At 35.3% G+C, this 25499-nt stretch overlaps 1 protein-coding gene across 1 annotated transcript in view; it reads right to left on the minus strand.

The window, feature by feature from the left end:
• Positions 1–25499, minus strand: part of AP3B1 (adaptor related protein complex 3 subunit beta 1) — a 338444-nt gene that overhangs the window by 181151 nt on the left and 131794 nt on the right. The window contains exon 8 of the mRNA XM_027863441.1: positions 13940–14098. Coding sequence (XP_027719242.1) covers positions 13940–14098 — 159 coding nt within the window. The remainder of the gene's footprint in view (positions 1–13939; positions 14099–25499) is intronic.

Below are 25499 nucleotides of genomic sequence, written 5' to 3' on the forward strand. Positions count from 1 at the left end.
GACCTCATACCAAACACTTGACATTTACTAGCTGTGTGACACTGGGCAAGTCACTTAATCCCAATTGCCTAAACAAAAAATAAAAAAAAATAAAAAATAAAATAAAATTTAATGAAAGCATGAAAATAGACAATGAAACACATATTCAACACAATTATAGTTGAAGCTTAATGTTAATGTGTAAGAAAAAAGTTCAAGTCAGTGTAAAACTTGTTACTTTTGCCTCTGGGGGCAAAGATGTAAAAGGTCATGATTGAAGAAGGATAAAGAATAGTAAAGGAGATTTTGAAGGTTTTGGAGTTGAGGAATAGGCGAGAGATTGATTCAAGGAGTGTAAAATTTGGGAGGACTTCAGAAAATGAAGAATGAGGAGGAAGAAGAACAAAAGGAAAAGGAAATTGCTAAAAACAAGGCAAGCCAATCAATAAGCATTTATTAAACACTACTGTTTCACAATAACTACAAGAAAATTAATAATTATTATAATAGTTACTAATTTTATTATAGTTACTGAGTCAACTTTTAGAGTCAACATATTTATAATAATAATATTTATCATCATTTTCCCAAAAATAATATTTTATTTTTATTTATGGAATAAAGCAAGCATTTCCACAACAGAGTATAATAAAAATAATTTCAATGAAACTTCAAATTTAATATGTATAATTTGCTATTCCCTTTAAATATGCAATAGTTATTGTGTAAATTTCTTTTTTTTTTCATTTTTTTCCCTCCCCCATCCAGAGATGGCTACCATTACACACAAATGTGTATATATTCATTTGCATATATGTGTATGTATGTATATATATGTAAAATCATTCTATATATACTACTATTTATCAGTTCTATCTAGGGTTGCACATAGTCTTCCTTCATATGTCCTTTGTAGTCAATTTGGATATTTATAATATTCAAAATGACTTACTCAAAGTTCTTAAAACAATATTGTTGTTACTATATACATACAGCATTCTCTTCATTCTGCTCATTTCGCTCTCTACTATTTCAAGCAAGTCTAACCAAGTTTTTCTAAGATAATCGAGCTCTTCATTTCTTATAGCACAGTAGCATTCAATCACAATCATATACCACAAAACTGTTCAGCCATTCCCCAACTGCCAGACATCTCCACAATTTCCAGTTCCTTGCCACTACAAAGAGAGCTGCTATAAATATTTTAGAACATACAGGTTCTTTTCCTTTTTCCCTAATCATCTCTGGAAATAGACCTAGGAGTGGTATTGCTGGGTCAAAGGGTATAGGCAATTTAATACCTCTTTGGGCATAATTCCAGATTGCTCTCCAAAATGGTTAGATCAATTCACAATTCCACCAACAATAAATTAGTGTCTCAATTTTTCCACATCCTCTCCAACATTTGTCTCTTTCCTCTTCAACCATTTTAGCCAAGCTAATAGATGTAAAATGATACCTCAAAGCTATTTCATCATTATTTCTTAATAGTATTTATATGGTACTTTAAAGCTTGCAAAGTGCTTTGAAAATATCACATTTAATCCTCAAAACAACCCTGAGAGGTGGGTGCCATTATTATCCCCATTTCACGACAAACAGAAGTTAAATGACTTGCCCAGGTTCACATAATTAAGAAGGGTCTGAGGCTAGATTTTAATTCAGGTCTTCCTTACTCCAGGTTTAGTGCTCTATCTATTGTGCCACCTACCAACTTCCAATTCTTTCTAAACCAGGTATACGCAACCAGAACATTACAAAAACACCTAAGGCATATCAAACCTAACAACTATAACTTCTGGAGATTTACATGGGTACCAATGAACCAATGATACTGCCAAAAGAAATCTAGAATGAATGATATAAAATTACAGTCTGACTAAAGAAACTGAAGAGAAGGGGCAGCTAGGTGGCACAGTGGATAGAGCACCAGCCCTGAAGTCAGAAGGACCTGAGTTCAAATCTGGCCTCAGACCAAACACTTGACACTTACTAGCTGTGTGACCCTGGGCAAGTCATTTAACCCCAATTGCCAAAAAAAAAAAAAAGAAAGAAAGAAAAGAAAAGAAAAGAAAAAGAAACTGAAGAGAAAAAGAGTATACTGCTACCAATCTAAGAAAAGGATGTCTGAAAGCAAGATTTGGGAAGTGAACAGCTTGGTTAGGGAGATTATTTGGAAGGGGGATAGGAGGGGAGGACTTAGCTTCCTAGAACACAGCATAAAAAGTAAGAAGAAAAAAGTTTAATTTGAGAAACACATTACAGGAATGGAAGAAAAAGGCATAATATAATAATTACTGGGTATTTTAATTACACAGACATTTGGTGGAGTTCATACTCTCTGACATAAGAAGAGGCACTGGTGATTTCCTTACCTGTCTTCATGATCCATTTCAAGAGCAGAGAATTGTATTCTGAATAAGATTTTTATTAACATGAAGGAAAAACATATAAAACACATAAGGGGTAGAAATGATGGGAACTTTGGGGGAAACTGATTGTTCCATCTTTGAGTTTCTAATAGAAAAAACAGAAATACCCTAAAAGACAGCTTAGTTTTTCGGTAATAAGCTCTCAAGTACTTCATAAACAGGATAGTTTTCATGAAAAAAAAAATTCAGTACATGAAATCATGCCAAAAGGAATGAAAATCTCTCAAGAATAAATGTTTAAGTTTTTTTAAAAATTGCAATAAGGAAGAAAAAGGGAGACTTGTCTAAAAAACAATGACCATATATAGGGAATTCATCACCAAGTGCAAAGTATCTCCCCCCCCATGGGGGGGAGGTAGGTTATATAGCACTTCATTTTCATTCAGTTGTATTCTCAGTTCCAGATTCTCTTCCTCTCCTGCACACCGATCCATCAAGAAGGCAAGAAATAACAAAACCTATTAAAATATGAAGTCATTCTAAATAAATTTCCAGACTAAACAAGTTCCATATATATATATATATATATATGTATGTATGTATGTATGTATGTGTGTATGTATGTATGTATGTATCTCCAAATTGTATACTGTATCCATCCATATGGAGGTAGAGTGCATTTTCCAGTGAGTCATTTGGAAATGAGACAGATCACTGTGCTGATCAGTTACTAAGTCTCTTACAGCTGATTATCTTTACAGTATTGATGTTTATGGGTAAATTACTCACCTGATTCTCCTCACTTCACTTTGAATCAGTTCATAAGTCTTCCCAATTTTTTCTGAATCCATCCCCTTCATCATTTCTTACACCAAAATAGTATTTCATCACATTTATACACCATAATTTGTCCAGTCATTTCCCAATTTATGGCTATCCCCTCAGTTTCTAATTCTTTGCCATCACAGAAAGAGCTGGTATAAATGTTTTTATACATATATAAAGTCTTTTTCTTTTGTCTTTGATCTCCTTGGGGAGACCAAGTAGCAGTACTGCTAGACTGAAGGGTATGCAGACTTTTGGGTTTAGCTCCACCTTGCTTTCCAAAATGGTTAGACCAGCTCACAGTTCTACCAACAGAATATTAATATACCTATTTTCCCACAGCTCATCCAACTTGTCATTTTCCTTTTCTGCCATCTTCTTCAATCTGATGGGTATAAGGTGGTACCCCAAAGTTTTTTTTTAATTTGAATTTCTCTAATTATTAGTAAGAGGCAGCTAGGTAGATCAGTGGAAAGAGTGCTAGGTCTGGATTCAGGAAGGTCTGAATTCAATTCCAGCCTCAAACACTTACTAGCTGTGTGACCCTGGGTTTGAACTGGTGTTGTTGGTTTTTCATTTTCAAAGATGACCAATGACACTAAGAGGGTGATATCTTGATTTGCACGTGAATTGTATTTAAGTGGGGCGAGTTGCACAAAGTTATCAGCCTCCCTCTCTCTTCCAGAGTCACTGAAGTTCAGTGTCAAGACAAAAGTAAAGATGACTGGAGATGGCCCGGAGTGCAGTGGATGACCTTGGCACCTTTGGTGTCTGATCAAGTTTTAAGTGTTCCACAGTACCTGCTTCAGATGCCTTCATGGCCACTGGAACAAACTGTTCTTATATGACCATTCCTCAGCAGGAATTCTTTACATGCTTGAAGCAGACATCCTTCTAACTCACCACTGGTTTGATGCCTGGTCAGTTACCCTCAACATGGTTTGCCTATCTGCTGAGACAGTTTTACCAGAGTATGGCTGCTGCACATGCTACAGTTTCTTGGAGTCACAGGTGAGTGTTGGGTGAACACCAAAGATGGAGGAGCTTCCCTGAAAAAGGGTCTGGAAAGCCCTCCCTGCTAGTCCTCCTTGAATACCCCATAGACCTGTTAGAATTAATTCACTGGAGAAAGAAAAAGTAAACTACTCCAGCATCTTTGCCAAGAAAACCCCATGGACAGTATGATCTACGGGGTCACAAAGATTCAGAAACAACTGAACAACAATTGTTACTATTCAGAGCATTTTTTTTCACATGATTATTGACAATTTTAATTTCTTCCTCTGAAAAAATGCCTATTCATATCCCATGATCATTTGTCAATTAGGAAATGGCTCTTATTCTTATAGATTTGGCTTGGTTCCCCATATATCTGAAAAATGTGACCTTTATCAAAGAAATTTGCTACAAAGATTTCCCCCCATTTCCCAGTTTTCTTCTAATTTTAGCTTCATTGGTTTTGTTTGTACAAAAATTTTTTAAATTTATGTAATCAAAATTACCCATTTTCTCTCCATGAACCTGCCTCTTTTTTGATCATGAACTTTTCCTCCTACTATAGAAGTGACAGGTAATTTCTTCCATGCTCCACAAATTTGATTATATCACCGTTTCTATAAAAATCATGTACCTAATTCGAGATTCTCTTCATATAAGGTATGAGACAGTGATCTATTCACACTTTCAGATTATTTTCCATTTTTGTCAAATAGTGAGTCCTTATCCTAATAGCTGAGATCTTTGGGTTTATCAAACATTAGGTTACTGTGTTCATTTATTTCTATGCACTGCATACCTAATCTTTTCTATTGATCAATCACTCTATTTCTTATCCAGTACCAAACTGTTTTGATGATTATAGCTTTGTAGAATAGTTAGACATCTGGTAATGCTCAGTCTCATTCCTTCCCCTTTTTTTTTCATTTATTCCCTTGATATTCTTGACATTATGTTCTTCCAGATGAATTTTAAAATTATTTTTTCTAGGTCAACAAAGTAATTCTTTGTTAGCTGACTGGCATAACACTAAATAAATTAATTTAGGTAGTATTGACACTTTAATTACACTGGATCAGCCTACCCATGAGGAATTAATATTTCATCAATTATTTAGATGTCTTTATTCATGTGAAGAATGTTTTTTAATTGAGTTCATATAAGTTTCCTGTGTGTCTTTGCATGTAGATTCCCAAGTACTTTATACCATCTGTAGATATTTGAAATGGAATTTCTCTTTCTATCTTTTCCTTCTGGGTTTTGTTGGTAATATATAGAAATGCTGATTGATTACATGTGGATTTATTTTGTATCCTGCAACTGTGCTCAAGATGTTAATTGTTTTGACTAGTTTTTAATTGACTCTCTAGGGGTCTCTAAGTATACCATATCACCTGCATAAAGTGATGCTTTTGTTTCCTTATTGCCTATGCGTATTCTTTCAATTTCTTTTTTCTTATCTTGCTGCATTTTACCTAGCATTTCTAGTAAAATTACCAGGCATTTCTAGGAAAATACTGAATAATAATGGTGAAAATGGATATCCTTGCTTCACCCCTGATCCTACTGGAAAGACTTCTAGTTTATTTCCAATACAGATAAGGCTTGCTCTTTGTTTTAGATACACTATTTATCATTATTAGAAAAGTGTCTTTTTTGCCTATGCATTTTAGTGATTTTAACAGAAAAGGGTACTATATTTTGTCAAAGACTTTTTCTGTATCTATGGAAAAATCATGTAATTTTTATTATTTTTGTTCCTGACATAGTCAACTATGCTTAAAGTTTTAATAATATAGAAATAGCACTGCAATCTTGGTATAATCCTAGCATGGTCACAGTGTATGACCTTTGTGTTATAAGTATTATAAACTTGCTAGTATCTTATTTTAAATTTTTGCATCAATATTCATTAGGGAAATTGGTCTACAGATTTTTCTCTCAAGAAAGTTCTTTCTAGCTCTCAAGACCATATCTGTGTCATAGAAGGAATTCAGTAAGACTTCTTTACCTGTTTTGTCAAACAGTCTATGTAATGATGGAACTAATTTTTTTTAATGTTTGGCAGAATTTAATTGGGAATCCATCTGGTCGTGCGGTTTTATGCTTAGAGTTTATGTCTTTAATTTTTTTCCTAAGTTACTGTAATTTAAGTATAGTTATCCCTTCTACATCACAACTTTCCCCATCATAGTTTTAATATATCATGGGTCAGCAAAAGAAATTAAATGGGAATTTTGGGGGAGTTTTGTACAAGCTATGGATGACATGTGAAGGCCAGCAGATGACACAGAAGAAGTTTAAAAACTCAGAAATGCATGAAATACATGTATAGTATTCTTACTTAACAATGACCTACCTATAGCCTATAACCAAATACTTAACCCAAATTTTACAATAAGGTACTATAAACATCCCACAAAAGAAAAAGAAAAAATATTTAGATTTCTTCTCTAGTACAAAGTGCCAAAAAATTTTACGTGGATTTTCCAGATCACAGGGGCACTATATCCCTAATCCCTGCAATGTAGAAGGGATAACTGTATTTTATTTCCCCCTCTGTTAATTTGGGCAATTCAAATTTTTACAAATATTTATCTATTTCAATTAGACTGTCAGTTTTATCGACATGTAGTTGAGCAGTTTTTCTTTTATCATCATTAGTTATGAATAAAACATTTTTGATACTAGTAATTTCATTTTCTTATTTGTTTCCTTAATCAAATTAGTCAATGGTTTATCTATTTTATTGATTGACCCCCAAAGAAAAAGCTCCTAGTTTTATTAGTTCAATGGATTTTTTAATTTCAATTTCATTTATATCTCTTTCAATTTTCAAAATTTCTGTATTAGTGTTTAATTGGAGGTTTTTAATTTGTTGGGTGGTTTTTTGTTTGTTTTTATTTCTATGACCAACTCAAAGATCTGCTCCTTCTCTCTTTTATTGATGTAAACATTTAAAGATGTAATTTTCCCCAAAAATAATGTTTTGACTACATCCCACATGTTTTGATAGGTTATCTCATTGCTGTCATTCTCTTTAATGAAATTATTCTTTCTATAATTTGTTCTTTAATCTACTCACTTTTTAGGATTATTAAGTTCCCAATTAATTTTTAATCTCTGCTTCCAAAGCCCTTTATTGAAGGCAATTTTTATGTTCTAAAAATGGTGCATTTAACACTTCTCCTTTTCTGCATTTGGGGGGGAGGGTGGATTTTTATGCCCTAATATACGATCAATTTTTGTAAAGATGCCATGTATAGCTGTTCCCATTCCATTTTCTGCAAAGGTCTATCATATGTAACTTTTTAAAAAATTTTATTCACCTTTTTTAAATTCTTTCTTATTTTATGGTTGTCTAACAGGGGAAACAGAGGTCTGCAACTTTTAGTGTTCTACTGTTTCCTCCTGTACCTCATTTAACTTTTCCTCCAAGAACCTGGATGCTATGCAATTTGGTACATATACATTGAGTACTAACATTAATTCATTGCCTGTGATACCTTTTAGCAAAATAAAGTTTTCCTGATTATCTCTTCTAATTAGGTCTATTTTTGTTTTTGCTTTGTCTAAGATCATTATTGCTATTACTGCTTTTTTTTTTTTTTTTTTTTTTACTTCAGCTGAATCAGTAGATTCTTCCCAGGCCCTTATTTTAACTCTGTATCATTCTGTTTCAAGTATGTTTCTTGTAAACAACAAATTGTTGGATTCCAATTTTTAATTCATTCTGTAATCCTCTTCTTTTTTATTGGTGAATTCATCCCATTATCATTCACAATTAGGATTACTGTGTATTTCCCTCTATTCTATTCTTTTATACTTATCATTCTCTTTTTACTCCTGTCCCCTCATCAAAAATCTGTTCTGCTTCTGACCATTGCTTTCCTTAATTTACTCTCCCCTTTCTTATGACCCCTTTCTCTCCTACTTCCCTGTGGGGTAGGATGCATAGAAAGTCTATTTCATTAAATATCCACTTATGTATGTACGTATGTATGCACCTTCTTCCCTCCTTGAACCAGTTCAGATGAAACTGAGGTTCAAATATTGTGCAGTCCTAGCCCACCCCCCCCACCTCCATTCTTTCCTCCATTTTATAAACTCTTCCTTGACCACCCTATTTAAGTGAAGTAATTTTCCCCATTCTTCCTCTCCCTTCACCTATTTCCCAGTGCATACCTCTCCCTCATCCTTCCATTCTTCTTTTGAGATAATCTCAATATAAAAGAATTACACCCACGCCCTTTGTCTAAGCAGACTCTCTCAGTCCTAATGATGATAAAATTCTGTTCAGTTTTAATCTTTTCATCAGGAAAGCTTGAAAGTCCTCCATTTCATTTTTTCCCCTGTAGGATTATACTCATTTTTGCTGGATGAATTATTCTTGGTTGTAAATCCAGTTCTTTTGCCTTCTGGAATATATTCTAAGTCCTCCACTCTTTTATAATGGTCACTGCTAAATCTTGTACAATCTTGACTGTGTATTCACTGTATTTAAATGGTTTCTTTTTGGCTACTTTCTGTATTTTTTCCTTGACTCAGGAACTCTGGAATTTGGCTATACTATTCCTGGGAATTTGCATTTTGGGATTTCTTTCAGAGGGTGACTGGTGGATTCTTTCAATTTCTACTTTGCCCTCTGGTTCTAAGATATCTGGGCAGTTGTTTTTTTTTTTAAATAATTTCTTGAAATATGTCTAGGCTCTTTTTTTGTTCAAAGGGTTCAGGTAGTCCAATGATTCTTAAATGATGTCTCCTCAATCTATTTTCCAAGTCAGTTGTTTTTTCCTATGAGACATTTCATATTATCTTCTACTTTTTCAGTCTTTTGACCTTGTTTTACTGTATCTTGATGTCTCATCAAGTCATTAGCTTTCACTTGGTCAGTTCTACTTTTTAAGGAGTTACTTTTCTCACTATTTTTTGTTCTTCTACCACTTGGCTGACTCTGATTTTTAATTACTTATTTTCTGTGGTATTTTTTGTGACTCTTTTATCAAGGCATTCTCTTCATATAATTTTTTAAAATATCTCTCATTTCTTTTCCCAATTTTACCTCTACCATTCATTTAATTAAAAAAAATTTTCTTCTTTAAAAAATAAAATCACTTAAACTCTTCTAGAAATTCTTATTGGATTTATGTCCAATATACATTTTTGTTTGAAGTTTTTGTTTGTAAATGTTTTCAAGTCATTGTCTTCTTCTCAGTGTGTGTGTATATATATGTGTGTGTGTGTGTGTGTGTGTATGTATGTATGTGTATATATACATAGAGATACATATATATGTATGTGTATACACACACACACACACACATAGAGAAAGAGTCTTCTCTGCCACCACAGTACTTTTTTATAGTCAGATTCTTTTTTTGTTGTTTGCTTATTTTTCCAGCCTTCTTCTTGATTTTGTACTTTATTTTCACAATGGTTTCTGTACATATCTGTGTGGTAGATGTCTGGCCTGAACTTTTATCTTTTATGTTCTTCTGCTGATTTCACAGATCAGTCTGGAGGCCTTTAAGTTTTCACAACACATGATCCAGGAAGAAGTCTGTTACATTACCCTTTGTGTTTGCATTCTGCAAATTCCTGACCCAGTTTAGGTCTGTTGGCTTGCATGTGCTTCAGTTTCCATAAAATGCTGCTGGACAGAATCATAGTATACATAGGTCACTAGGAAGTCCTGCAGGTTCAAAGTGAATGAACTGCTGGCTCCCTCTTGGTTTTGGTCTCCTGCTCTGGTTTATTCAACTGCAGGCTTATGTGCAAGACTAAAGGTTAGAACTGAGTCTCCAGTCTGTTCTTGGGCTTAAAAGCACACAGCTATTTTTTTCTGGAAACTGCCCCTTCCTCCTCACACAGGCAGGGTCCCTGCCCCCTTGCATCTGTAACCAATCCTCTCCATCCTGGAACTATGACCCAGAACAGGTACTGGATGACAAAGCTGCCAGATGTCATCTGTTCCTGCTTCCAGTGACAGTACAAGGGTCCCCTGGGATCTCTCTCTGTCCAGGTGTTCAGTTCTCTTACCACCCCTGGTCACTGGGCTGTTCCCCACTATTTCCACAGCCACAGACTACTGCTACTTCCACCTACTGCTACAACTGGTGCTATATAATTGGCCAGCCTCCACCTCAGTGTGCTCAGACCTCTCTATCTGCCCTGGGCTGGAAAAGTGACTCCCTGTAACTTTTTGTTGGCTTTCTCAATCAGAAATCAATCTTGTGCCCTGTATTATAGAGGAAAATATGAAGAAACTAAGGCAAAACTGCTACTTATCACTTTGCCATTTGACTCTGCCTCTCTAGTTGCTCAACTATAGATTTTTAAAAGATATATCTATGAGATGAAGGGAGGGCGAGAAAATAGGATGAATAAAAAGCACAGTATGATCACAGAAGAACAGTGTCAGGAATAATGTAGCTCAGAATGAGCAACAGCAAGTTTAAAAAAAAAAAGCTAAGAAAACAAAAATGAATTGTTGTCTATATTTAGAGGAAAAGATCAAGTAAAGGATTGGACCCAAAGGATTTGGGTACACGGGACAATAATACCCAATAAAAAGGAGAGTATGGAGTTGCTTAGTTTTTATTTTGCTCCTGTTTTCTCTGCAAATGAGATAAGAAAAATATGATTAACAGGGATGGGTTCAGATCTCAATGCCCAGAAGATGCCCAATCATGTCAGACAAACTTTAATTCCTTTTACCTGAAAAGGTTACAACTTGGGTAGGTTAAAGGACGGCTGTAAAAATAGTTTATCTAGATTTTAGCAAAGTATTTGACAACATATCTCATTCTGTTTTAAAGGTAAAACTGATAAGAGGGAGGGGCAGGGAGGAAGGCAACAAGCATTTATTAAGTGTCTGCGATGTGCCAAGCATGCTGCTAAGCATTTTTTAAATGTTATTTTATCTTATCCTCACAACAATCTTGAGAGGTAGGTGCTATTATTATCATCCCCATTTTACAACTGAGGAAACTGAGACACACCGAGATTATGTGACTTGTCCAGGATCACACAGTTAAGTAGTGTCTGAGGCCATTTTTGACCTTGGGCCTTTCTGACCCCAGGCCCAACACTCTACTATGTGCCACCAAGCTGCTTCAAAAGGCACAAGTTAAATGTAAGTGAATTCAGGTCTAGTTCAAGGGCCAAACCCAAAGAATGGTCTTTAATATCAATTTTGGAAGTAGTCTTTACCATCCAAAAAGAGGGAAAAGGGCCTATTTGTATAAAAATAGTTCTAGCAGCTCTTTTTGCAGTGTGCTAAGAATTAGAAATACAAAGGATACCCATAAATTGGGGGGGTTGGCTAAACAAGTTGTGGCATATGATTGTAATGGAATATTATCGTGCTGTAAGAAATGACAAGCAGGATGATTTCAGAAAAACCTAGAAAGACTTACATGAACTGATATATAGCGAAATGAACAGAATCAGGAGACTGTTGTATACAGTAACAGCAATATTGTATGATGAAGAATTGCAAATGACTTAGCTATTCTCAGCAATACAATGATCCAAGACAATCCCAAAGGACTAATAATGAAGCATACTATCCGCCTCCAGAGAAAGTACTGATATTGTCTGAATACAGACTGAAGCATGTTATTTTTCACTTTCTTTCTTTCATTTTTTCTTTTATTCAAGCCTTCTTGAACAAAATAATTAATATGGAAATGTTTTATATAATTGTATATGTATAACCTGCATCTCAGGGAGGGAGGGAGGGATAAAATTTAGAACTCAAAACTTTAAATAAAAATGTTAAAAAACTGAAAAAAAAAAAAAAGAGATCTTTAGTGGCTTGTCCTAGAGATCTATCTTTGCCTCTGTTCTTTCAAATATTTTTATCAAGGAACTGGATAAAGACATCAGTGGCAAGCTTTTCAATTCTGTAGATAACACAAAACTAAGAAGGATAACTAACATAAGAGAGTAAGTGGTTCAGAAGAATATATTAGGACAAATCAAGTAAGATGAAATTTAATAGGAATAAACATAAAATCCAACACAGATTTAAAGAATGTTTTGTAAGTAAAAGCAGTAGGACTAGTTAAGGAGTAGTTTACTTGAAAGAGAATAAAAAGTTTTAGTGGACTAAAAGCTCACTATGACAACAATTTGATTAAGCCAAGAAAGCTAATGCAATCTCTGGCTACAAGGCATCAGTAATAAGATGATTGTCCAAACGTACTTCGTCCTAGTTGTATCACATCTGCCAATTCAGGGTGTTAAAATAACACTAATCATTAAGCACCAGAATATTAGACTTGACAGGAGAATAACACAGATGCCTTCAAATGTTTAAAAGGGTGTCACAAACACTGTGTCACAAATACAAAGTAATATGGAGCAGAGAAGGAACACTGACAAATGGAGATAGAAAAGGGCTAGAAGGTAAGACCTTGTATGAGAGGTAGCACTTCAGTTGAGCTTTGAAAGAAGTTCAAGATTCCAAAAGGCAAAGAGAGAGTACATTCCAGACATGGGAGACAACCTGTACAAATGCATGGAGATGGGAGATGGACTGTTGTGTTATTTACTTTGTATGCTTATTTACTTATTTCTGTAACTGTTGGATCCTTCCAATGACCACAGAATGTAACCTCCTTGAGGAGAGGGGTTGTTTCCATTTTTTCTTTGAATTTTCAGCACCTAGCATAATGTATGACACACAAACATTTTTGAATGAATAAATGAAAAATCTAATCCTTCTTAAGGAAGCCTGAAGACATTTATTTTTATCTCCTATTAAGTCTAATATTCTTCTTTACTCAACTTTAGCAACACTTTAGACATTATTGTGACTCATGTAGGTGATTAATGAGAAACTGTAAGATTATCTCATATTAGGACTTCAGGGTTATTATCATAAGAAAAATGCTTTGCAAATGTTAAGACACCAGATAATGGAAGTTACTGCTACAAAGTCTATGTTTATACAGTTACCACTAGAATTCTAGGTTCCCAATCCTACTCCGCCCCCCCTGCCAAAAAAAAAAAAATCAGAAAAAATGAAAGGCTAAAGAAACAAACAACTCAGCATTTTAAAATTCTCTACTAAAAGAATAACACTTTAGGCCTTTAAGAAAAGCGAGACTTAGTGACTAAGAAGTTAATATGACTTAAAGTAGGTATACATGCTTAAAACAAAGAATCTATTGTCTTAAGAAGTTGATCTTGGTGTATGCTCAGCTTCTTTTAGAAATTCAACAAAGAAAAAAATTTAAGTTCATCACTGATACTTTCTACAGACACCAGTTTTATTTATCAAAAATTGTACTATTTTGCTATGGCTTCATTCCTGAAGATAAAGAATAGCTAGAAAAAAGCTTGATGAAAAAGCTATTTTGGTGATTTTCCTCAAAAAAAAAAGTCCCTGAATTTGTAATTAACCAATGTTAGTACATACTGTTCAATTTAGACATGTACCTTTACTCTCTTAACAACTGATCAACTGCATTTCTAGTAATGTCCTTTTGAATATGTTTAGGTATTTGTTGGGAAGTATCTGTTACATTAAAATAAGTTTTCAAGAATTTTTTTGTTCAAAAAAAGATACTTTCATGTCACCTTCATTTATTTAGTTTATTGAAATAAACAAAAATATATGCCACTAACACAAATACATAAAGAAAACATTTTTAAAGATCAGAATATTAGCCTTATACTTAATGAAGCACTTGGTATTTTTGTTTAAGAGACTCTTTGGGTACTTTAAAGATATAAAAGGAATAAAACATTTAACATACCGCAGCATTCCTACTCTGTAGCAAAGGCTTTGTATTTCTAATGAGCAGTCGATGGTCTGGATCCATAGCATAAGATATCTTAATTTTGTCATTTTTTTCTTTTTGTTCTTCATCAGATTCATAGAAATTGTTTTCCCTGTTCTCTTCTACGTTGTCATCCTGCAAGTAAAAAAAAAAAAGCCAGCTCCATGAATAAGTTCAGTTCTTAAAGACTCAAATATTAAGAATGGAAACCAATGTTCAGTCAAAGGAGCAATGGCCAAAATGCTTGGTCCCCACAGCTACTTCTAGACCATTTCTTGATCAAAGTCCTTCAATAATCTTTCCTTTTTTGAGACTGATGAAATTAGTTCTTACTATCCTCGACCTATCCCTCTTGCTGTCATCTATCAAAATCTGGGGAAATCAACCCACTTTCTCAAAAGCTCGAGTATCTGACTCATGTTCTCGCTCTCCTCAGACTTTGATGGAGATATAGCTCTGAACACCCATCCCAACAGCCCTAGGAATAGTAGACCACTAGCCCTGATTCTAGTGAAGTCCCTGATAAAATCACCAAGGACAGCAGCGCTTTCTGGAGGTGTAAGCTGGTAATAGATTCATTTTTTCAATACTCTGTCCCCTAGCCTCCTCAGTAGCCACAGCTGTGGAAGTTCTGGAAAAGAAAGTTCTCAATCAAACTCCTTGTGTGGTCTTCTCTCATTAGAATGTAAACTCCCAAAGTGCAGGGAAAGTCCTTTGACCAGTATTTGTATTCCCAGCACTTACCACAGTAGGTATTTTTAAAATTCCTATTGTCTTACTGAACAGTTATTATGTGCTTATTATAGGCTTGCACAACATATGGCCTGCAGGCTGGTGGCAGCCCGACAAAGGATTGGGCAGCCTACAAAAAACATAGGGTTGCCACTGCCCAGTCTCGTTTGTCCCGTGACCAGTCTGTTTCTAGTCTAACCTATCTGCGGACTGAAGAAGTTTACAAGTTGTGCAAGTCTGGCTTATTTTATGTGTCAAGCACTGTGGTAGGTACTGGGGATATGAAGACAAAATTCAGTCTGTATTTTCAAGAAAATCTCATTCTATTGAGAAAGCCAACATGTGCATGATGCAAATATATACAAAATAAATATATGGTACTTTAAGGACAGCGAAAATGAGCAATTTGAAAAATCCAACAGGCATAAAATAATTTCAGAGGGAATAACTGACATTTTAAGCACAAGGAAATGCTTCCTATTAAAGGCAACAGTAATGCTGAGTCTTGAAGGATTTCAGGGATCACAACAGGTGGGGAGAAAACAGCCCATTCTAGGCAAGGAAAGGCTTTTAAGTCACATGACAACAAGATAGAGGACTATTTTCTCTGATATTCCGAACTTCACAAATCCTATCAAAATAAACATTATACACAAGAGATAAAACAATTGTAGCTATCTCCATGGACTAAGACACCAAGGACCCTAAAGAGAAACTACAAAAAGGAACAGAATATGTTCCAAAGAACAAAGAACTCAAGATGCAATCCAAGATAACACACCCTATAAACATGAGCCTATTTTCTCTCTGCAAAGAAATGCCAAAAACAGACTCCATTTCAACTGGTGAACAGATTAAAAGAGCAAAAATCATTTATTTCCCTTTTCAATTAGAAAATTCGTACTAAAAGAAATTATTTGAGTACAAAATTAGTCATTTCCTCTTGCATGGTTCTTTTTATTTCAATAATGCTAAAAATGGCAAATTTCTTAGTAAACATAAATAAACATTCTCAGATTTTGGATGGGAAAGAGGAAGTAGGACTCTAACCAAAACAAGACATGAGATGAGAAATAAGACAGCTCTTATATTTGACTTGATTATTTTAAGGATATTATTATGTTTTAAATGTATACTAATTAACTTCAATAATAAATTCCAAAGTGTAATACCGTCACCTTTCTTCGAATACACAATCTGTAACAAGGAAATCACTTGTCTCTTAAGGAGTACTCAAAAGAAGACTGAAATGAATTACACCTCTGCATCAAAACCAGTTGAAGTGATTCCTCTTTTATATAGCTTTGGCCAAACTAGCTCTGTTTAGTAAACCAATTAGTAAACCAATAAAATAATAGCTAAACAATCAAAAGCTCTAAAAGCTTAAGCACACAGCAACAGTCTGTAGTCTATTATAATCATACAAACATGCCTTAGCTCCCATCAAACTGCTGCATGATGAACCAACTGTATTAACCCACTGAGCACAGTAACTAGCAATTAAAGCCCTCAAATACATGCAAAATGCCACTTTTTAATGAGCCTTTTTTCACATCTCATTCTCAGTATCAATTAATATACTTCTTTAGTACTTGAATCTGTTACTCTGATAAAGGGCATCATGACTTTAGTTATCTGGCTTACAGAGTCACAGGCAGTAACTTTTGTAAGCAGTATGAAAGACAGACAATTTTATCCCTTAATGAATCACTTAACCTTTCTCAGACTCAGTTTATTCATCTGTAAAATAGTAATAGGAGCTGTTAGCATTTCTGTAACACCTAGTATGTTCCAGGAACTGTGTTTTACAATTTACAACTGTGCTTTACAATTATTACCTCATTTGATTCAAATAACTCTGAGAGGTAGGTGTTATTGTTATTCTCATACTTACAGATGAAGAAAATGAGGCAAACAGAGATAAAGAAACCTGTCCAGAGCAGAACCCACAAAAAACGGAGTGAAACAATTTTCCAGCCAAAGACAATTCAGAAGTTCAGCAGGAAAGGTCTGTGCACGTGGATAAGAGTGGAGAACAGTCCAGTCCAGGCCATACCAGCACAGCAGCAGCCCTACCAAACCAGAAGCAGGCCCTGGGACCCCCTGAATCAGCAGTGGCAGCGGCAGCTTCTGGAGCCCACAGATGGAAAAGGGTTCGGTTGAACAACTTGTCAGAAGGAGGTTATCAGGGTCTTTTTGCTAGCACAAACTCTAGGCAAGGCTCTGCTGCTTTGCCTATACTCGGATCTGGGTCGCAGTCCTAGGTGGCAGTCCCAGGGTGAAGAGGAGCACTAGCACAGCAGAGTTTGTGGCCACAGTGGAGCAGGGACCCTCTTCAAAGTTCCAGGGAAGACAACAGTGCTTATGGCGAGTCACGGACCAAAGCACAGGCCAGGAGAGTAGGAAACACACCTTTCCTTAGATCATATCACCTTGGAAGAACTGAAAACTTACAGGTCCCTGGAAGTATCTGAAAACAGCTGCACAAAACACTTGAAGCTTGGGATAGTGTGCCCTTCACCCTGGAAGCAGAGCCCTATTTGAACAAAGAGTTAAAACTCAAGTAATAGGCTGGGAAAATGAGCAAACAACAGAAAAAAATTCTTACCACAGAAAGTTGCTGTGCTGACAAGGAATATCGAAACACATACTCAGAAGAAGATGACAAAGTCAAAGCTCCTACATCCAAAGCCTCCAAGAAAAATATGAACTGGTCCCAGGCCATGGATGAGCTCAAAAAGTATTTTGAAAAAATCAAGTAAGAGAAGCAGAGGAAAAACTGGGAAGGGAAATGACAGTGATAAAAGAAAATCATGAAAAATGACTCAGCAACTTGGTAAAGGAGACACAAAAAATACTCAAGAAAACAGCACCTCAAAAAACAGATTAGAGGGGCAGCTAGGTGGCACAGTAGATAGAGCACCGACCCTGAAGTCAGGAGGACCTGAGTTCAAATACGGCCTCAGACCAAACACTTGACACTTACTAGTTGTGTGACTCTGGGCAAGTCACTTAACCCCAACTGCCTTAAAAAAAAAAAAAACACAGATTAGGCCACATGGTAAAAGAGATACTAAAAAAAACAATAAGGAGAAGACTGTCCTGACAGAACTGGCCAAATAGAAAAGAAGGTACAAGAGCTTACTGAAGAAAATAATTCCTTAAAATTAGAATGGAGCAAGTGGAAGCTAATGACTTTTTGAGAAATCAAGAAACAATAAAGCCAAAAGAATGAAAAAATAGAAGACAATGTGAAATATCTCATTGGAAAAATAACTGACCTGAAAAATAGATCCAGGAGAGGTAATTTTAAAATTATTGCACTACCTGAAAGCCATGATCAAAAAAAAAAAAGAGCCTACACATCATCTTTCAAGAAGTTATCAAGGAAAACTGCCTTGATATTCTAGAACCAGAGGGTAAAAAAACCAATCACCTTCTGAAAGCGATCCCAAAATGAAAACTGCTAGGAATACTATAGCCAAACTCCAGAGTTCCCAGGTCAAGGAGAAAATATTGCAAGCAGCCAGAAAGAAACAATTCAAGTATCATGGAGCCACAGTTAACACAAGATTTAGCAGCTTCTACATTTAAGAATCAGAGGGCTTAGAATATGATATTCTGGAGGGAGCCAGAATTACAACCAAGAATTACCTACCTAGCAAAACTGAGGATGATCCTTCAGGGGAAAAAATGGACATTCAGTGTAATAGAGGACTTTCAAGCATTCTTGATGAAAAGACCAGAGCTTAATAGAAAATCTGACTGTCAAATACAAGACTGAAGAGAAGCATAAAAAGGTAAAACAGGAAAGTGAAATCATAAGGCACTTAAGGTTAAATTATTTACATGCCTACATGGGAAGATTATACTTTTAACTAATAAGGACTTTCTCATTATTAGGGCAGTTAGAAGGAATATATATATAAAGAGAGCGAGAGAGACAGAGACAGAGAACACGTGTGAGTTGAATATGAAGGGATGGTATTTTTAAAAATAAAATTAAGGAATGAGAGAGGAATGTACTAGGAGAAAGGGAAAGGGAGAGGTAGAATAGAGTAAATTATCTCACATAAAAGAGGCAAGAAAAAGCTTTTACAATGGATGGGAAGAGGGGGGAGGGGAGGTGGAGCCAGTAAACCTTACTCCCATCAGAATTGGTTCAAAGAAGGAATGGGACACACACTCAATTGAGTATAGAAATCTATCTTACCCTACAGAAAAGTAGGAGGGGCAGGGGGTGGGGTCATTATGAGGGAGAGCAGATTGGGGAAGGGGGTAGTCAGAAGCAAAACACTTTTGAGGAAGGACAGGGTCAAAGGAGAGAGAATCAAATAAATGGAGAGGGGAATAGGATAGAGGGAAATAGCAATAGTAACTGGGAAAAAATTTTGAAGCAAATTTCTCTGATAAAGGCTTCATTTCTCAAATATATAAAGAACTGAGTCATATTTATAAAAGTAAGAGCCATTCCCAAATGATAAATCATCAAAAGATGAACAGTTCTCAGATGAAGTAATCAAAGCTATCTACAGCCATATGAAAACAATGCTCTAACTTGCTAATGACTGGAGAAATTAATTTGGAGGCACTACCTCATACCTATTAGACTGACTATTAGGACAGAAAAGGAAAATGAGAAATGTTGGAGGAGGTGTGGGAAAAATGAGACATTAATGCATTGTTGATGGAGTTGTGAACTGATTTAGCTATTCTGTAAAGCAATTTAGAACTATGCCCTAAGGGCTATAAAACCATGCATACCCTTTTACCTAGCAAATACCACTACTAGCTATGTATCCCAAAAGAGATAAAACAAAAATGAAAAGGACCTATATGTACAGAAATATTTATAGCAGCTCTTTTCTAGTGGCAAAGAACTGGAAATTGAGGGGATGCCCATCAATCGGGGAATGATTGAACAAACTGATGTATGGGATTATGATGAAATACTACTGTGCTATTAAAAAATGATGAGCAGGATGCTCTCAGAAAAACCTGGAAAGACTTACATAAACTGATACAAAGTGAAATATACTCTATACAAAGTACAAACAATATTGTAAAAGATGATCAGCTATAAATGACTTAGCTATCTCAGCAATACAATGATCTAGACAACTCTGAAAGACTTATGATGGAAAATGCTATCCATCCCCAGAGAAAGAACTGATGGTGTCTGAATGCAGACTGAAGCATACTTTTTTTACTTAATTTATTTTTCTTGAGGTTTTGTTTTATTTAGGTTTTTTTGGTCTATGTTGTTTAGGTTTTTTTGTTCTATGTTTTCTTTCACATGACTGTTATGGAAATTATCTGCATGACTACACATCTATAACCTACATGGAATTGCTTGCCTTCTCAATGGGGAGGGGGGAAAGGAAGGAAAGAGGAAAGGAGTGAATTTGAAACTCAAAGTTTTTAAAATGAATGTTAAAAATTGTTTTTACATGTAATTGGGGAAAAATAAAATACTAAATTTAAAAAAGATTTACAAAAAAAAAAGAAAGAAAAGAAAGAAACTTGTCCACAGTCACACAACTAATAAATGTCTTAAGGCTGGATTTGAACTCAGGTTCTCCTGATTCTAGGTCCAGCATTGTATTCACTGAGCCACTGAGCCCCATATCACTGGGGATAAATAGGGATAAAAACAGCACTTACCTAAAAAAGTTGTTTTGAGGATCAAATGAGATAACATATGAAAAAGACTTCCTAAACCATAAGAACTATATAAATGTTAGCTATCACTTGAATCTTTAAAAAATATAATTAGGAAATAATGCTACCACTAAATTTTATGTAATGACTACACTTAAGTGAGCAAAAAACTGTTTTATACTTACATCACCGGCCCTCCCTTTACCTGTCCAATATTGTTATAACTTACACCTCCCTACACAGAACTCGATCCAGTGACATTGGTCCTCCTTACTGTTGCCCAACAAGACACTCTATCTCTGGATTCTGAGCATTTTCACTGTCTATCCCTCAAGAATGCTCTTGATCCTTTGTAATGCTCTCTCTCCACAAGGAAAATGTGAATTTTTTTCCAAGCATTTTATCAAACACAAAAATCCCTTGCTCAAAATAAAACAAATCTAGTTGAAGCATCATGCAATTTAGATAATGTTTTGAGATTTTTCTCCATCTGTAAAGCACCCAGCATTCCTAACATTCTCCATGTTTTATACCACAGCCCAGTAACCACTACACCATACAGGTGGAAGTGTGGGTTTGAGGCCCATTGAACACTGAATTTCCCCCCATATATCACAATTATAGAAACACCTGTGCTAAGTAACATTGTGTTGAGCCACTGTGAAAATTCACAGTGCTCAATAGCCCACAACACCTCTCATTTCTTTTGACTCTACATTCAGTTGCAAGCTAATCAAATGCAGTGGTTTTCAAATGATGTGCCACAGTAGCCTGGGATGCCACAGGGCATCACTAAGGGTTCCTTGAAATAAAGCGTAGTCATAAGAAGATGCTGTGTAACTACACTACAATGTTCAATGCCCTACTCAAGAAAGTCATAGTGATGGGAATTAGAAGCCATAAAAAATAGCCTAGAAAGTGTTCATAAAAACTCAAACAAAAAAAAAGGTCTAAAAACTGATAGAATAGAAAGTAATTCTATGTTAAGACACAGGTGAATTTAGATTTAGTTGTGGCTTCAGCAATGACTCATTATGTGAGCTTAAGCAAATAACTTCCCACCCTTCAGCTTAGTTATCTGTAAAAATAAGTTAAATGTCATTTATTTCTCTTTACCTCACAAGAATAGAGTAAGGGCAAATGAAAATATCTGTAAATACTCAATTCAAGCTCTTAAATATATTGTAACCATGATCAGAGCATGAGTTGGGTCTTTTGTTTTGTTTTTGGCAAAGCAGTGAGAGAGATGAAGAAAATCACAAGTTATCTCCTTTCTTTCACTGGCAACTCCACAGTTACTAGAATCCATTAAAATAAATTAAATTAAATTAACTTACAGCAGTCCCAATAACCGAAACATGACTATTCTCTTTACATAATAAAACCTAAATACAACTTACTAAAACAAATTGCACAGAGCTAGGTAAGGTTGTTAAAACTTTGGATAAATACATAAGAACACAGGTTAAATTTCAGGATTCGAACATGAGGTTATGTTTAAAAAGCTAATAAACTGTGTTCCAATAAATAGACGATGACTCACTAATTTTTCCATTTAAATTATCCTCCAATGCCTGCCACCTCATGAAACAGGGCTCACATTGGGTCCTTGAAGGTTACATAAATAGGGCACAGTCGCCATGAGGCCTTATAGCAGGCTGAAAAAACTTCTCCTACAAACTTATGCCAATAACTAGCCATGTGACCTTAGGGATATTAACTTAGCTCTCTGGATAACAATAAAAAGAGAAAGACTAAATAACTTCTAAGGCCCCTTCAGTTCCAAAATTGTATTATTCTAATCAAAAACCACTTAATATCAATATAGACAGGATGACTTATCATGCATTTGGCAAAGAAAATTAAACAAAGGACTTATCCCTTTGAGGTGATCATCTAGAGATAACAATAAAAACAGGCATACACACAAATTGATGTGCAGATAAACATAAAGATTATGAAAAATATTTTTTCAGTTGAAAAGGCATAAAGGGCAAGTTGTACATTAAAATAAATGGGAGAATATATGAAAGTAAAGAGAAAGCACTGCCTCGATTCTGATTATGTGAAAAATATATCTATCAAAAATTTTGAACAATACAAACTACATGCCATTTTGAAAATGGAGTAGTGGTTTACAGTATCCATTACTTACTCCATTTCTCAAAGTTAAAGTATGCCATTACTGATGGGATAGCTTCTAACCTAGCCAAATGCTAACTGAGGCAGAATCAAATAAAAACTGATTCACCCTCAAATCAGAGAAGATTAATAAGATGGTGACTGAAAGTATCTCAACCAGGAGCAATTTTGATTAAAACAATCAGGCTAGATTCACTCTCCACTTTGAGATGGATCCACTTTTTGAGGTCGTGAAATAGTTCTCTTGGAAATGTGAACTCTTTTTAGTAGCTGATAGATGCAACTGAAACCTGATCCACACTCTCTCTTTTGCTTTCAAGGTGCCCACCCACCTAGCACCTTATAAATGAGTTGAGGGTGAAGGTGTGACATCTTGGAGCTATGGTAAAAGTGGCCAGGGCAGAATATAGTACAACAACAATTATATGATCTCAGATCTACCTACAGGTGTCAAAAAATGGAAAATCACTCTGGATCTTGAATTGTGCCCTCTGAACCACACTTATGGCCTCTATAGGGGAAACGTGTCAACCAATCTTTTCATACTCTTTCAAAATCAACTATATTTCCCTATGAGAATGTAGCTGACAACAATGATCTGAGGTAACTGCAAAAACTGTTCACTATTGAAATGCAAGACAGAGAAATTACAGAGATAGACAGAAAAACATAATTACTTTGCAGCAAACAAGGGCAATTTAACAAATATATTAAGGTTCTCCTTGGCAAGGCAAATAAAAGAATTCATAGATTAGACTTTATCATATGTCCAAAGACAACAAGAAACATCCTTTCATGTAATATTAATTTGGTCATTTCATATTGCAATGCTCATGATAACTATTTGCAAGATTATCACTGTGACAATTATTGCAGCTAGGTAGAGAAACTGTGGGTCAGCATATGCTATGATACTCAGTAACTTCAAAACAAAGCTAAGAATAAGTGAAAAATGTTAAAATTATGGGTCAGATAAAAGGAATGAAAGAGGCCAAAGACACAAAGACTACACAGAAACCTATACATCATGCCTACTTTCTTTGAGAAAATAATCAGAAGGTATTAGACATAACAAACACCAAATAAAAAATTTTCCTATTGTCTACCTTAGCATCTTGCATTTTTGTAGCTACTCATCCTTTAATTTTCAGTTTTGCTGGCATGTAATTTCCTCTTTTCCCATTTCAACTTAAAAAATTAAGTGACTGTATTTTATTTCCTCTTTATTATGATTTTTCCCTTCTCGTTTTATGTCATTTTGTTTTCTTTTTTCTTTTCCATACTACATTAGAAAATAGTTTATTATTTTTATACATCTTTTCCAAAAAATACTCACTGGTTTTCTATAGTAATTTAACTATTAAAATTTCTATTTAAAATTTTCTAAGTCCCTTTTTGTTTCTTACTTGGGTTTCAACTACTTATTTTCAAAAATTTTAAACTATATAGAAACACATTAGAACAGCATTGCAAGCATGAGAAATAACAAGTACACAAAGTCACGGACTGAGATGTGAATGTTAGTGGGGGGTGTGGGAGCACACACTTGGGATTTTTCTTGTTTGGGAGTTCTATGGATTGTGATAAAAATGTACCCTGTTTTTGGTTTTTCAACACTTAAAGAAAATGTTTACATACTTTCCCAAAATATGGTATTCAGATTTCCTTTATATTTCAGGGGAACCAAGTATCCCTTCAGACATTAGTCTTCAAATAATGATGATGATGATGATAGCAAACATTTATACAGTGCCTACTATGTGACAAGCACTAGGTTAAGCATTCTACAATTAATATCTCATTTGATCCTCACAACAACCCCAGGCAATAGGTGCTATTATGAGACCCATTTTACAGATGAGGAAATTGAGGAAAACAAAGGTTAAGTGACTTGCTCAGGGTCACACATCTAGTAAGTATCTGAGTCCAGATCTGAACAGTTTTCTGGACTCTAGACCAAGTGCCTTACCCACTGTACCACTTAGCTGCCAAGGTATTGAGGGAGTGAAATAAGAAAAACATGGAAATAGATTAGTCCTGTTCTGAGAATTTAAAGAGAGGGGAGAAAGAGAAAAGAAAATAAAAGGAAGAACACACTGATGAAGAAAGGAGGAAGAAGTGGGGGGGGGGGAATTTGGTCTTTCTCATAACTGAGATCTAAGACAAGACTAATCAAACATGGAGGAAAGGACGGGAAAACAATCATCAGATGAACCCCATTCTTAACTAAATTGTATAAAGGAAGATTGAACATATACACACAAAGGGTTTGGAGTAGAAATGCATTAAACTGTAACAGGCAAACAGCAGGAAGGGGCAGGAGTGATTAAAATGGAAGATAATATGGGGGATAATATGGGGGCAGGAATAGTCATGAGGAAAACAAACTTAATGATTCTAAAAGGGGAGTAAAAGGGAGAACAAAGGGAAACACAGCTAGAATCTAAAAGGCACCCATCAATTGGCTAGCACATAGTAGGCGCTTGATAAATTAATTTATATGTAGGACTTTATATTTATTGAAGTAAATTAAAAAACATGACTTTACAAGTACACGAAGGGGGGAGGCATGACAGAGTTCATTTAGGAAAATATAAGGACTTTAACAAACTGCAAGCTCAATATTGGCATGGCGGTTACTGGGGCAGCCTGAGATTAGTAAATCACTTGAATTTGGGGGTTTTGAGCTACAGTATGGCTAAAGACAATCAGGGGTCTACACACAACCTAGCACTAATATGGTGAGCTCACAGGAAGCTGAGCGACAGCAGGCTGACTATGGAAGGGCAAACTGGCCCAGATGAGAAAAGTGGAGCAGGCTAAGGTTTCCCCACTGATCAGCATTAATACTCATGAGTGGCTGTTATAATTCCAGCCCAGGTAAGAAAGGAAGACATAGTCTAGATAGATAGATAGGTAGATAGATAGATAGATAGATAGATAGATAGATAGATAGATAGATAGATAGATAGATAGATAGATAGATAGATAGATAGATAGA

The sequence above is a fragment of the Vombatus ursinus genome, unplaced genomic scaffold, assembly GCF_900497805.2.
Source record: "Vombatus ursinus unplaced genomic scaffold, bare-nosed wombat genome assembly UNPS02014772.1, whole genome shotgun sequence".
Classification (NCBI taxonomy): Eukaryota; Metazoa; Chordata; class Mammalia; order Diprotodontia; family Vombatidae; genus Vombatus; species Vombatus ursinus.